We start from the raw sequence: 14,708 nt of genomic DNA on the forward strand, positions 1-14,708 counted from the left end.
GGCATTTTCATTGGAAAAAACAAAAAGATTACTCAAATTCCACTCCTCTGCTTAAAAAAAGAAGAAAAGAAGAATAAAAGAGTAAAATCTAAATCTCATCCCAATATAGGTGGCAAAGTCATTTTTTCCACTATGGGTAAACACCTGTAATTATATCGAAGCATTTAAAATTGAAAGTGTGTTAGTGAACTTCAAAATACGCATGAATTTTCCTACAACCTGGCAGATAACTTCTAGTTAAATGATCATCACTCTGGAATGAAGAAATATCTCCTTCAGTCAATGTTTTCAAGTAGCTACAAGCTACTAGTCAAAGTTTTAAATTAATGAAAATTCCATTTTTGCCGAGTCTGTAGAATACCTAATCACATTAATTCTTCGAACTTTCTCATGTACAGATTGGCCTCAAGATTTGGAATCATCTGTGCTGCCATGGGGTACCTGGTTATTTTACATTACATTCTTACCCCAAAACTAAAGAGTGAAGGGTACTTCTGCCAGAGTCAGCTAGAGGAGGCAGAACACTGAAAAGACCATGGCCTCTGCAGTCAGGCTTGGGTTTACATCCTGACTCTACTACCTGCTGACAGTCTGATGTTGGGCAAGTTATTCAGTCTCTCTGAACCTCAATTTCCACCTTGGTAAAATAGGGTTAATTCAAACTTCTTATAGCTGTTATGGGGACTATATTACATTGTATATATAAAGTGACTAGCACGTAATAGGGACTCTTCCCTATTAGTTTCTCTTCCCACTTTTTTCACAGCCACAAAAAACTCATTCAACATCTTTATTTTGAGAGCAACACCTCTACAGTAGTTTCCTGCTTTGGAGTCATTTCTAGGCCTGCTGATAGCCAGGTCACAGTTCATTAAAACATTTACATATGTTCTTTGCCAGTTTTAAAAGAAAAGAGTTCTTGATGAAAAAAACAAAACAGCTTTATAAGCAGTCAGTCTTCTCCTACCTCTGATTCAAGAACAATTTTTAACAGTCTAACTACTTCTAAAAACCTCTTCTTTATTTTGGTCCCCACTGATTTGGGGAAGTTGTCGCTGTCATTATAATAAATAATCAATACATTTATTCTGAAGAAACTACTAGCCAGGGGAATCATTAGGAGGAATCTTGGTACCGAAATCCTTGGCAGAATTCTAGATTTCCATTAAGTTTGCAAAATTCTGTGAATTCTTACAAAATGTTACTAATTTTTATCCTATGAATATGTGTTTCAGAGAAAAATTCTTGTCTGTATTTAGTTTGCTACTTTATTCTGGATTTATTTAGCTAAACATTTGAAGAAAATGAGTAAACTATTATATTCATTGCTATTTATATGGTTAAGTCACCACACAGCTAAATATCTCCTGAGGGGAAAAAACAGCTTGGGATTTAAGCCAGGATGACAATTGTACACCAAAACTGAGAGCTTCTAGAAATAACAAGCGTTTTGTTAGGTTTGAAGAATTCTACTACTTCTGGATTTTTTGTTTCTCAAGGATAGTTTGCTACTATTCCTATTTTGTAGTTTAGTAGAAATGTAAAAATCCCCTTCCTCTATCCTTCTGGCACGTAAGAGAAGGGCACTAGTTGGCATGCACTATTTTTATGTCGACAGCCAGAGCTATTTTAAGCTATTTTAGTACTCTCCATGTTAGCATGACATTAGCAAGCTACAAGGTAAATTCTCAGTCTTTGGTCACTTACTAAGAACATTACTTTTTAACAACCCAACTGTCTATCTCTTGGTCATACAAATAAAAATAAAATTCAAAAACATAAGCCGTGAAGCCATAATTAGAAAGTCCTACCTTTTGCGCATCTCCCGTAAAATATGCAATGGCTAGGGTGGGCAGAATCATGAACAGTGCATTGTAATAGAGCAGACCATATTTTCCCAGCTCCTAGGAGAGTAAAAAATTAGGTGTTTCATTTGGTTCCGGTAGACAGAGAGAGACAACCCTGTACAGAGTGCCACCCCCCATTACAAACACGCATCCCTCCCCCACAACATACATAGCAAATTAGTCAAGTCAGAAGTCTTGCAAACATTATGAAATAACCTAAGCTTTTAAAAAAAAATGCAAACTTACAAGATTTCAAGTTTATTTGAAATAAATTCCTTGAGTGCTTAAGATCAGAGAAATAAAAATGACATCAACTCACTGCCTCAAAACAGCAAGGAGAAAAGAGGTTATTTTGAACACAAACATACATCTCTATAGAAACACATCCTTGGAGCCCTTCCCTTTCCAGAACAGAATAAAAGTCACCAAGTTAGTCTTGGGCTTTTCAGAACTGTAACAGAGTGCAATTTAACAGACACAAAGACTCACACCTAGATCAACACAGACAGACATAACTTCCCAGTGAAGTATTTCAGGAAAGGTATACGGGAAGTACAATGAAGATTAAGAAGAAAGAAAAGAAAAAGAAAAAGGAAAAAAAAGAAAAGAAAAGAAAAAAGAAAGAAAGAACATTAAGATTACCCTACAGGGACTTCCCTGGTGGTCCAGTGGTTAAGAATCCACCTTCCAATGCAGGGGGACGTGGGTTCGATCCCCGGTTGGGGAACTGGGATCCCACATGCCGTGGGGCAGCTAAGCCCTCACACCACAACTACTGAGCCTGTGTGCCACAACTAGAGAGCTCACGTACTGCAACTACAGAGCCCACATGCTCTGGAGCCTGTGGACCACAACTAGAGAGCCCATGCGTCGCGACTACTGAGACTTGCGCTCTGGAGACCACACGCCACAACTAGAGAGAAGCCCGGGCACCGCAACAAAGAGCCCGAGTGCCACAACAAAAGATCCCGCATGCCACAACTAAGACCTGACACAGCCAAAAATAAATAAATAAAATAAACATTAAAAAAAGAAAGATTACCCTACAATTCCCAAAATATGGTATGACTAGTTGTGCCCTCAGCTACTGGGGAGCTACAAAAGACCACACACATCTTCAAACACAGGGAGTCTATGAGAATTGTGGGTCCACCTTTGATTCACAGAATTCTGGGACATTCAGCAGGAAGCAGTCACCTAAAAAAGTAGGCCTGAGTTTGGAGGGTAGAGGGGGGGTAAAGGAATAGTGAGGATAGGGGCATAATATCTGCCTAACTTCTGTGACTGAAAGATCACCAAGTGATATGAAAAGTCAAACTACCTTCTCAAAAGCAGGGGTTTTTCTCAGTGATAATTTTTTTTAATTTTTATTTTATATTGGAGTAGAGTTGATTTACAATGCTGTGTTAGTTTCAGGTGTACAGCAAAGTGATTCAGTTATACATATACATGTATCTATTCTTTTTTATGTATCTATTTAGGTTATTACACAATACTGAGCAGAGTTCCCTGTGCTATATCAAAAGCAGCTTTGAAAAACTGGAAACAAATACCCAACAATAGAAAACTAGTTGATTAGACTATGATACAACATACAATGAACTATTATGCAGCCACTAAAAATGTTTAATACTGATTGATGAGGAAAGTGTTCATGAAACGGTACTAAATGAAAAATACAGGTTAGAAAACATTATATATCATCACTCTTTTAAGTTTTTCTCATAGTTAAGTGTGTACATGCACACATACACACAAACACACATTCTTACAAAAGGGTATCTACCAAAACAGTGCTTCTCACTCAATGGTGGAATTAAGAAAGATTTATATTTTCTTCCTCTTGCTTATCTACGTTTTCTACTAATTCTATTATAAATACATGTTATTTGTGTGATTTCTTTTGAGTTAAAAATGTTTTAAATTCAGTAGCTGCGTTCAGGTCTGAAATGCAGCACTAAGTCTTTATGTCATGTGATTCATGCTCAAAGGACCATGATTATAAGCAGTTCTGAAATGATAGGTAGTAAAACTCCTGATTAAAAGCATCTCATTGTGGCCCTACTGCCTGCTGGATAAACCAAATAACTGATTGCTTATGGCCACCACAGCATCAATGAAAAGGTGTGCCTGATTTCTAAGGCAGCAAGAAAAAATCCACAGTAGGACAAAACAACCTTTAACATCAGGTGCCCCAACAGCAAGAGACATTAGTGTTATCCAGGAAGTAGAAGATGCCTACACACACACACACCATCCAGACAGCTGACAAATGCCAAACTGTTGTTTTTCTTTTCACTTGTTAACCGTTTTAAATATCCTTTCCCCTGTTTTCTTAAACAGAGTACATTGACTACAATGTAATTTAGGGCATCATCATTAACATGCATTATTGTATTGTGTTTTTATATGGTGTTGTCCATCTTTGAGTAGTTCCATCTGACTTTCATAGTTTTCCTGTTTCTCTTGTTATTATCTGAGCTTTTATATTGCTGATAAGCCTCTGCCTCCAGATAGGATTGTTGCTCCTAATCCATGAACTGTAAAAAGCAGATCAATATGCTTAAAAGTTCTAATACAAGTAAGCCATAAGTCACTTCTGAGTGAGGAACTAAAAGGCTCCCCTGGGAATAAAATACTCAGAAACCCTCTTTGCTTTTTTTCTTAGGTTCTAGGATGTACTCTAGATTGTGCTATCCAATATAGTAACCACTGGCCAAACGCAGCTATTTCAATTTAATTATAATTACATTAAACTACCAGTTCAGTTCCTCAGTTGTGCCGTCACTTATCAAGTGTTCAACAGCTACGTGTGCCTAGTGGCTACCATTAATGGTCCACAGAGATAACAGATTTCCATCATCATAGAACTGTACTCGACAGTACTGTTTTAGACAGCTGAGGCTACTGGAGAAATGAAATGTTATTATTACTACATATATCCAAAGCAGCAAAAAACCAGAGTAAAACTAAATCTCTAACTGTTCCCTTTTCTCTAGCTATTGCACAAAGATTAAATTTTTTAATAGTAGCTTCCATTAAAATGCAATCATCATACAGAGTCATCAAGGCAAATAAACGGAGAACAAGACATAAAGGGTATATTCAAAGAAAGTTTGCTGGAACTAGATCTATACTGCCCCTAGTTCTTCCAGGTTATTCAAAATAAACATTCTAGATTATTCAAAATAATGAAAACTACTGGGATGGCCATATATTCTACAGTTCTTTCTGAAGAAGGCAAAACCACCAGCCAAGATGACACAAACTCTATACTAATACTACTACCAAGCAGGTAGGGCATTTGTATTTATGATCTGAGCCCCAAAAAAGGACCTGAAGTAGTTTCAGAAATACTGTACATATAATAGAGCCAACTAAAAACTAAGCAGATATGGTCATCTGACTGATGAGAACACAGGGGTAGGAAAACAAGATAAAGCTATGGTCAAGTTATAAGACTTAAATACGAGATAAAAATACACCAGCTGCTTAGGAAACACTATGATGGTATCTATGATAATGATCTCATGTGGGTCTTCATATAGGATCCATTATGATAGAAAGGACAACTCCTTCAATAACAACCCTATGATATATAAAGCTGAGTTCCATGTAGCTTCTCCTTACAATAATGCAATCTTATACCATAATGTAGTAAAATATGGCTTGAGTGCTCAGCTTTCTGATGGTCTGGCTTGATCTCAAAATAAAATTTGGTGTGTTTATATTCAACGTATATATTAGACAAATAAAAATATCTTTAAAGCCTTCACGTGCATGCTGCAGTTGAAGGCAAAGAGGTATATGAAGTTCATGTGTATGAGATCTAGGCCAGGAAACTTGGTGTTGCCCCTGAAAGAGAGAGATTCTAATACTGCCTAAGTTTCCCATTACCGTTGGCCCTCCATATCCATGGGTTCTGCATCTGAGGATTCAACCAACAATGGATGGAAAATATTCCGAAGAAAAATAAAAATTCCAGAAAGTTCCAAAAAGCAAATCTTGAATTTGCCACGCAGGCAACTGTTTACACAGCATTTACATTGTATTTACAACTATTTACATAGCACTTATATTGTATTAGGTATTATAAGTAATCTAGAAATGACTTAAAGTATATGGGAGGATATGCATAGGTTACATGTAAATACTGCTCCATTTATATAAGGGACTTGAGCATCCGAGGATTTTGTTAATCTCAGGGGTTCCTAGAACCAATCCCCCACGGATATTGAGGGACTACTATATTTGTAGGACAAATATGCAAAGTCCATTCTTGTTCTGCAGCCACTTCCAACTCACTTCTGAAAACTGCTCAAGAGCTTCCAGATACTTCTTTCTTGTCCAGGTCCCTCACCAAGTCCTCTAGAACACAGCCATGAACGTTTATGACACTTTTCTCTAATGAACACCCCTTACTTACATCACTATCCCTCTCAAAGTCAATATTCACCCAGTCCCTTCCAGAAAAGCCAACAGTAAAATCTAGTTGCTAATTAGAAAATAAAGTTTCTCACGTGAGCACCAAGGTACAGGCATTTCCCATCTTTCATAACTATTTTTCCTTATTCCCCACTTTATCCCCTGATGAATTGACCATTCCCAACAACAGTAAGCATCTCTTAAAGAAGCGTGAGACTGCTACCTACTTTTGAATCTAATTTTTGTTTTACGTAGGCACCATTTGCTGCTGTCAGGACATCATTTACCAGAATAAAAACATATCCTTCCAGATCGAATGCCAAGTCAGAGCTGCAAAACATAAGTAACACTTTAATAACAACTAACATTTAAAGAACATGCATTAAGTTTTAAATAGGTCTGAACTACAATATTTCTAAGAACATATGCTTATCTAGGGAAGTGAATATTAGGCATTTTATCAGCTACTAGTATTTCTTGGTTCCTGGTTAGAGTTTGCAATTTCATAATCAGTATGCGGGTCTTCAGAAATGAGAAGCACTAACACTTAAACACAAAATCATTAGCAATAATCAACCACGTCAGTTAATAGTACACTGCTCTGAATTCAAAGTCAGACAACAAGAAAGAACCAACCAAATTCACCATTACAATATATCTGAAGCAAGCAGAAGGCATCAGAGCTCAAGTTCACAGATAAGGAAAACAAAAGGAGAATGAAGTTGTTAACATGTCATTTTTCAAAGGTTCACACAAAAGGTAGGGCTGTCTTGCACAGGTGGTTGGGCCACTGGGTGGAATTTCTGAAGTGTGGATGGTGGTTAGTTCTGAGCTCAGGCTACATCAGTGTCTAAGCACACAGTGGGAACTCAAATACTTAAAATAATTGCCTAATGAGCCTACTAGGTGTAACTAGTGGGATTAGGGAAACTGAAGTTTCCTGGTATTTAGCAGAGCACCAGGCACAAGACCTTAGTAAACTGAACAGAATAAATGAAAATCTAAGTACGCCTTCAGCATACTTTAGCACCCTAGCTAAAACAGGGGCCCCGCATTCTGTGATTCTGCAAAGGTGCTATCTATTTGTAGATGGGACAGACTTCTGAGGAACTCTATGCCACTGCAATTTTGGGCAGAACTACCTAATGACCCACCCCTCTTCCAAGCAGCCTGACAACCCTCTAACTCCAGACTCTCTTCCTCCAAATTTTTTTCCTAGTAAAAGGTTCTACCAGATAGCAATCTGCCTCAGAAACTTTTTGCAGGCCAGAGTTAGCCCTGAGAAACTCCTGTTGTTTTGCTCTACTTTTAGATAGCACCAGCTTCAATGAAATGCTTCAAAGATTAGTAGGGCATCTTTAAAAAGAAAGGTAGGAGGCTCGTATAGAATTTTTCTCCAAGGAGGAAGGTTACCTAGAGGGAAAAGCAGTCAGCTATATAATGAAATTCTAGTAACTAACTACTCTATTTTTTTTTTTAATGAAATTTCACTTCGAGAGTTAGGGTGAAGTAGAACTGACTTATAGTACTTTCCCCCCACCTATACTACAGGGATATGATGAAGGTAAATGAGCCAATTCAAGAAGCACACTGGAACTCCCAGATGGAAAATACAATGTCAGGCAGAATTTGCAGCATTAGCAAACCCACACATGCATGGTCTGGGCTGAGTAAAATGTTGTAGAAGGCTTCCATTCATCATTTCAATTTTCTGAGTCTTTGGGTATACATTTTCCCCATTCACTTTAAAATTAAAACTTAAGAACAATGGAAAAAAGCTTTAATAGAATATCTAAGTTACAGCATTTGTGATACCTTAGGTGAAACCAAATAAAGCAATTCTATTATTTATTTCCCATAAGGCAAATAATTTATTATCATTTGCCTTCTCTGAAACACTATTTTCTTTAGCAGCATGCAAAGGAAAAGAACGTCACATGGTTTATAAAAGCACACAGGCTCTGGAGTCAGGCACATATTCAAATTCCAGCTCTACCATTTACTAGCTGTGTGACCTTGAGCAAGCTACTGAACTTAGATTTTAGTTTTCTCAACATAAATAGGAAAATTATACCCATACCTTTCAGAGTGGTTGTGAAAAATACATAAATAATATGTGTAAAAATACCAAACATATTGTATGGCACATGGTATATGCTCAATAAATAGAAGATAGCATAATAAACTCTAATTTAACCTTTGGAATGAATGAATGAACTTTTAGAATGAATTTAACTTTTAAGAATCCCAAGAATCTGATTTTGCTAGCCTTAATCTTCATACAGCCAAGAAGATTTAACTTTTAAAACTCTTTTACTTTTCAAAAACAAGATTCTTATTTAGGCTATAAAAAAATTCTCTTTATTGGTAATTGATCATTTATTATCAATAATTATTGATAAATTCTAATGTACTCTCATAGGTTTTATATAGGCCCACATCTTACCTGGCAGCTACAAAGGCTCCAATAATCATTGCAAATACAGTCATCTTAATACCCCAAGAAAAAGTCTTCCTACAAAATAAAATAATTAAAAAATACATACATGTGGCTTTAGTTATTTACAAAGTCTCGTTTTACAACATAGGCAAAAAAAATGTGTGTTTTCTTTAAAAACGTTGTAAACAAATGATTCCAAGGAACTGGATATTTAAAAGAACCCCTCTGATGAAGCAAAAACTTACTTTCTTATATAAGTAAGTATACTTATTTTTACCATTTGTTATTATTATTATTGAGCTTGAATTTTTGCTAATCAGATTTCTTTAAGTTGAAAATGGTCACACACATTTGTAATAAAAGTAGCCAAGACATGAACACTATTTAAAGCCTATACCGATCTTCTGACCCAGCTTCACCCAGTGGCATCAGTAGGTATAGGAATTCTTGAAAGTACATCTCATGTTCAGACAGGCTTCCATAAGGAAGCCATAAACTATCAACTCCTACAGCAAAGGGAGAAAGTTGCTTAAACTTCTCAAAAGATAAAGTAGAAACAACACAAATAATTTTAATATCTTACATATGCTGGGCACCTTTTCAGGGTGATTAAAGTTGGTTAAAGACTAGATATATTAGAAATTTAACTCACTTGAGTAAAACTCCTTCAGCAAACATTGTAAACAGGATGGAGAACCTTCTCAGAACTGTAAACATTGGCAAGCTGCAGGAAAAATACAAAGATATTTAGGTAAAATAAAATTTGATTCTCCAAAATTAGTATTTTAAAATAATGCTAATCTCTTCCTTCCATTATGGAAATCCCATGCTGATTAATCTGTGACTAAATTAAATCCTTATTTTTCTCTAGAAAGTATCTGAAAGCCTGAAAGGGTTGCTTTTATAAAACTACCAGAAGTGAAAAACACCAAACTAATTATAAAATGGTAGAAAACATACATCTATTAACAAAGACTGATAACAGACACTTTTAATTTTACCCTGCTTATTATGTTAAACACCCTGAACAGTAATCATGTTAGTCTTTAAGAGAAAAGACTTCGTCTTTCTTTTCTAGACTGACCTCCCTTCCTACCCCTAACCTTCAAATAATATCGGTGATAATCCTACCCCATAAAACATTCCTTTATTGTCCTTTTGTGGAAGTAATCCTGTCTTCCTCTAAATTCCTAGAGCATTCTGCTTGCACTAATCAAACATACAGCCTCTTGCAACACAATTATTTCTGAATCTATCTCATCTCACCCCAAAGTGCCTTATACTTAACTGGCAATCAAAGATAGGGTGTGAAAAGATGGATGGATGGATAGATGACAAAGGATGAAAAAGAGCAAACGCTAAATACAAGCAGCACTTTGCAGCAGGTCTGCATTTCTTTCCAAGTGGGTAATGAGATGTAAAAGGATGCCCCACCCATGATAAATCTGACTTCCATGGAACCTTCCCCAGAAATACCATCATGGTTATTCTGTCAAGTTTCTTGGGTCTGAGGAAATGAAAAAAGCTTGGTATCTACCCTCAGAGATCTCTCCATTCTGTTTTACAATCACCCATTAAGCCAGAGGTTTAGCTCACGTGACAGTGGTGAAGCCATGGGTTTCTGTTAAATGGTTTCCCTATGTGTATACTTTTAACATCACATATACCTGATGCATACACTCTTTAAGTGGAAAAGCCAAGAATTGGGAAGTTAGAGGATAGTAAGTGTTGTCATGGAATAGAGAGCTACTGCTTCTTTCTAAAAGTGAAAACGCTGCCTCTACAATCATATGGCCGTGTGTAAAATGTTAATCATATTTGTATCAGGGTTCCATCTGATGCTATTTTAACTACCTCATATTAAAAGAAAAACTACAAAAGTTCTCATATCTACCATCTAATTTTACTTGTGGAATTTGCCTAAAATATACTATTTATGAATTGTACTAATGAATTGAAATCTCAGAAGCCTAACATATATCCTTCACTATTATAGGTCTGGAAAAATAATGAAAACCTCCCATCACAGTATTTTATAACATTTTAAGACTTCTATCATCAAAGTGAAGGGGAAAAAAAACCCAAACAAACAAAAAACTCCTTTCTCTTCAAACTTAAGAGATTAAGTTTCTGGTCCTTTCATTGTTCCAGAATCAGTAACAATGTGTTAAACATTTGACATTTTCAAGTACAATTTTAAGAACACATTATATTAACCTCACTAGTAAAATAAAGTTATCCATACTTCAGTTTCTTTGTGCTGAACAGTCCCGTGATTTGGTTCCCAAAATATAGTAGAGGTAGTGGAAACGTCTAGAAAATTTAAAAAGGGATAACAAAACTCAATAATAAAGACAGCTAAAACAAGGTCCTTTTCAAACAGAAACAGTTTTGTTTATATGATCAAATTCTTTCTACTTAAAACACAAGATTAGTTCTCACACACAATTTTGGCCCCCATGAAGCACCCAAACAACATTACTCCTTGATAAATAGCTCTCTGCAGAAAGAATGGAGGGGAAAAAAGAAACACAAATATGAATATGATCAAACCATATGGGACAACATCATCTTTCTTTACAATATGACAACGTAGAGCCCATTGTTCTGATGTCAGCAGAAAAAGGAAAGGTATTTCATCCTCAGGTGGAGTCAAGCAGTGGCAGATCGAAGAATAAGAAAATAAACCCAAAGAATAATGAATGCAGGATACACTGGCTAGATTAGATGGACGTAGGAAATGCAAAATGACTGTAATCCCAGCAAGTGTTCAATAATTAAAACAGAACACAAGATCTAGGGGCATTTTTTCTTAACTTTAAAGAGACTGTGGGACTTTTTAAAAACACATATTAATACATTTATTCTTTGCCTGCATTATACCTACTCTGGATTGGGCGATTTCAAAGCTGCCATTTTTAAATATGTAAGGCACTGATGAAAAATATATACAGTGACTTCTTTTCAGAACATAAAGTATTACTTTTTTTTTTCTTTTTTACCTTTCGAGGTACATTTCTGTCAAAGTCAGGAAACTTGACTACTCTGAGTGCCTTTCCAACCCAGAGTACTGCCACTGTGGCCACCATCTGTAAACAAAGAACACAGATTCACTGTTCTACATATAAAGACACATTCAGAAGTTCTAACGACACAAACCACGTAATGCTGAAGATTCCAACTAACCTGGCCAAGTCCAACACATAGTGAGGAGGGAAATCTACAAAAATGGTAGAGAAAACAAAAAAAAACACAGGGTCAGAAAAACCCGAGCTCGGTGAATTCAATTTGCACATCGGCAACCTTACAATGCATTTTGATACAAAATACACCAACGTCTACCCCTCATGCAAATGACAACCTGAGAAAAATCCCTGCCAGTTGTCAGGCAACACTGCTGATTTTGTAGCCTCGGGCTGCCACTTGTCTCATCTTGTCCGATTCTACAATTTCAGTTGGCTGCCTGTAGTGGATTTGTCTTGGAAGTGAAGACATACATCTCTTGAACGGTTTCACACATTAAAAAAAAAAAAAATGCTTCTGCTTCGGGGTCCCAGTGGCAGCATCACAATCATCTTAAATTGGCTTGAGGATGCGTAGGTCCCCAGAGGCTGTCTGTCAGCGAAGTCGGAGAACCCTGAAGCCCCGGAACCTAGCCCAGGCTGCGGGAAAGGCCGGGCATCCCTCTCCCGGCTCCCAGCCTGGCATGCACAGGAGTCAAAAAAGTCACGAAGCAACTCCGCTCCGTGTCTCCGAAGGGCAAGGTTTCCAGGGCGCTGCACGGCGGGCAGGGCAGGCGCTTTCCGAACGCGGCCCCGAACGCTCGCCCGGCAGTCCCAAGCTCGGCGCCGGGAGCGGGACCCCCACTCCGGGCCGGCGCGCAAGCCGGCTCCGCCGCCCCGGCCGCGTATCAGCCGCCCGCGCGCCCTCCCTCCCCGGCTCCCGCCCAACTTTGTTCAGCTCCAACTTTGCAGGCAAAGTCCAGGGAGCCGGCGCCCAGCCGGCGCCGCCGCCGCCGCCCGCTCCTCTCCGCGGCCTGGGTCGCCGCCGCCTCGGCCCTACCTGTAGTTGGTGAGCACGCTCTTGTTGACCACCACGATGAGGAAGGAGCTCACGCCGTAAAAGCCAGCGGCCAGCAGTTTCAGGAACACGGTCAGCGTTTCGGCCGACGCCATCCCCAGCTCCTCCTCATGTCTGTGTGTGGAGGATTTCGCGGGGGCTTCTCCTTTAACCCGGGCCTGCTGACGTCTATGAACTTCCGCCATGGCTGCGGCGGCGGCGGCGGCGGCGGCGGCCTGCGAGGGGAGCGGCGGGCGGCAGGGCCGAGCAGCGCGGGGCTCTGAGGCGGCAGCTCGCGGGGACTCGCGGGACCGGGGCCGGTGTACTGAGCCGGCTGCCGCCGCCGCCGCCTCGGCTCCCCGCACGGCCGCCGCCCACCCCCGCCCAGGGGCAGGGACGCTGTGGTTCACACGCCCCGGGACTTTGATCGGGCATTGTGCAACGCGGGGTCAGAGGGTAGGGGCCGCGCCTGGCTCGGCCTGGGCAGGGCTTGGAGAGGGCCCGGAGAAGGGGCAGTGGCGACCCTGAGTCCCGGACAGAGAGGGAGAAGAAGCTTAGGGGGAACCACTCGGGGACACCAGGACACCTAGCAGCACAGCACAGTCGCGGAAGGAAGCGACCGGATAGCGCCTGCGCGCAAGCCCGCGCCGGGTGTCTCGGGGGCCGCGTACCTGGGATGCGGAGGCTGGCGGCTGCGGGGCTGAGAGCCGTATTTTCCAGATAACTGCCGCAATCAAAATACAGACCCGCCTCCAATCGGTAACAGGTGGCTGGCTGAGTAGTTAACAATGTGCGTGCGTCTAGCCTCACTTGAACGCTATTTTGGTCTCTCTTGCAGAGGGCCTAAGCCCTTAAAAAGTATCAGATGTGGATCAAGAGTAAACATTCAACTGTTCAATATTTCAGTCTGCGTTGCCTCAGATTTCTTACGGTTTCTGAACCCAGAAAACACCATACAATACTGTCTTTGAGATTGTACTGCCATATCCAAAAAGTAGCAAGATAATAAAGTGGCTTCGGGGTTGGTGAAAGAGTAAGGTGTTAGGAGCTGAGTTCCAATTCTGGGTTTCCTAGAAATGCCCCCCCACTAGCTGTATGCCCTTGGGTCAGTTAGTTGAACTCTCTGAGCCTACATCTCCTCATCTCTGGGTATAAAGCTGGTTTTCAGTAAACAGTAGACATTGTTATATAAGAGAAACAAATCATTATTACCAGCTTAAACAAAAAAATGACATATCTAATTTTAATGTCAAGACAGAAAAATAACTGAATTATTTATCTAAATATTTTGTCTATATCTTTAAAATATTTTTCCATATTTTAAAATTATGGTAAAATATACATAACATGGGCTTCCCTGGTGGGGCAGTGGTTGAGAGTCCGCCTGCCAATGCAGGGGACACGGGTTCGTGCCCTGGTCCGGGAAGATCCCACATGCTGCGGAGCAGCTGGGCCTGTGAGCCATGGCCACTGAGCCTGCGCATCCGGAGCCTGTGCTCCGCAACGGGAGAGGCCACAACAGTGAGAGGCCCGCGTACCGCAAAAAAAAAAAAAAAAAAAAAAAAAAATATATATATATATATATATATATATATATATACACACATAACACAAAATTTACCATCTTTACCTGGTTTTTATTATGGTGAAATATGCATAATATAAAATTTATTATTTCAACACTTTTTAAGTGTACAATTCAGTGGTGTTAAGTACATTCATATTGTTGTGCAACTCTTAACCACTACCCTTCTCTAGAGCTTTCATGTCATCTCAAACTGAGATTCTGAAACCACTAAACAATAACTCCCCATTCCTCCTTCCCTCCATCCTGTAGTAACCGCTATTCTACTTTCTGTCTCTATAAATTTGACTATTCTAGGTATCTCAGATAAGTAGAGTCATACAGTATTTGTCCTTTTGTGTCTGACTTATTT

General features: G+C 39.4%; 1 protein-coding gene across 1 annotated transcript in view; it reads right to left on the reverse strand.

Moving 5' to 3' along the window:
* Nucleotides 1-13,171, reverse strand: part of SLC35D1 (solute carrier family 35 member D1) — a 54,459-nt gene extending 41,288 nt beyond the window's left edge. The window contains exons 1-8 of the mRNA XM_082611945.1: nucleotides 12,775-13,171; nucleotides 11,899-11,932; nucleotides 11,715-11,801; nucleotides 10,958-11,025; nucleotides 9,365-9,436; nucleotides 8,719-8,787; nucleotides 6,500-6,602; nucleotides 1,812-1,904 (exon numbers count right to left, since the gene is read on the reverse strand). Of these exons, the coding sequence (XP_082468071.1) occupies nucleotides 1,812-1,904; nucleotides 6,500-6,602; nucleotides 8,719-8,787; nucleotides 9,365-9,436; nucleotides 10,958-11,025; nucleotides 11,715-11,801; nucleotides 11,899-11,932; nucleotides 12,775-12,977 (729 nt within the window). The 5' untranslated portion in view covers nucleotides 12,978-13,171. The remainder of the gene's footprint in view (nucleotides 1-1,811; nucleotides 1,905-6,499; nucleotides 6,603-8,718; nucleotides 8,788-9,364; nucleotides 9,437-10,957; nucleotides 11,026-11,714; nucleotides 11,802-11,898; nucleotides 11,933-12,774) is intronic.
* Between the last annotated feature and the right edge of the window lie 1,537 nt (nucleotides 13,172-14,708).

This window comes from Mesoplodon mirus (assembly GCF_964341445.2).
Source record: "Mesoplodon mirus genome assembly, chromosome: 3".
Lineage (NCBI taxonomy): Eukaryota > Metazoa > Chordata > Mammalia > Artiodactyla > Ziphiidae > Mesoplodon > Mesoplodon mirus.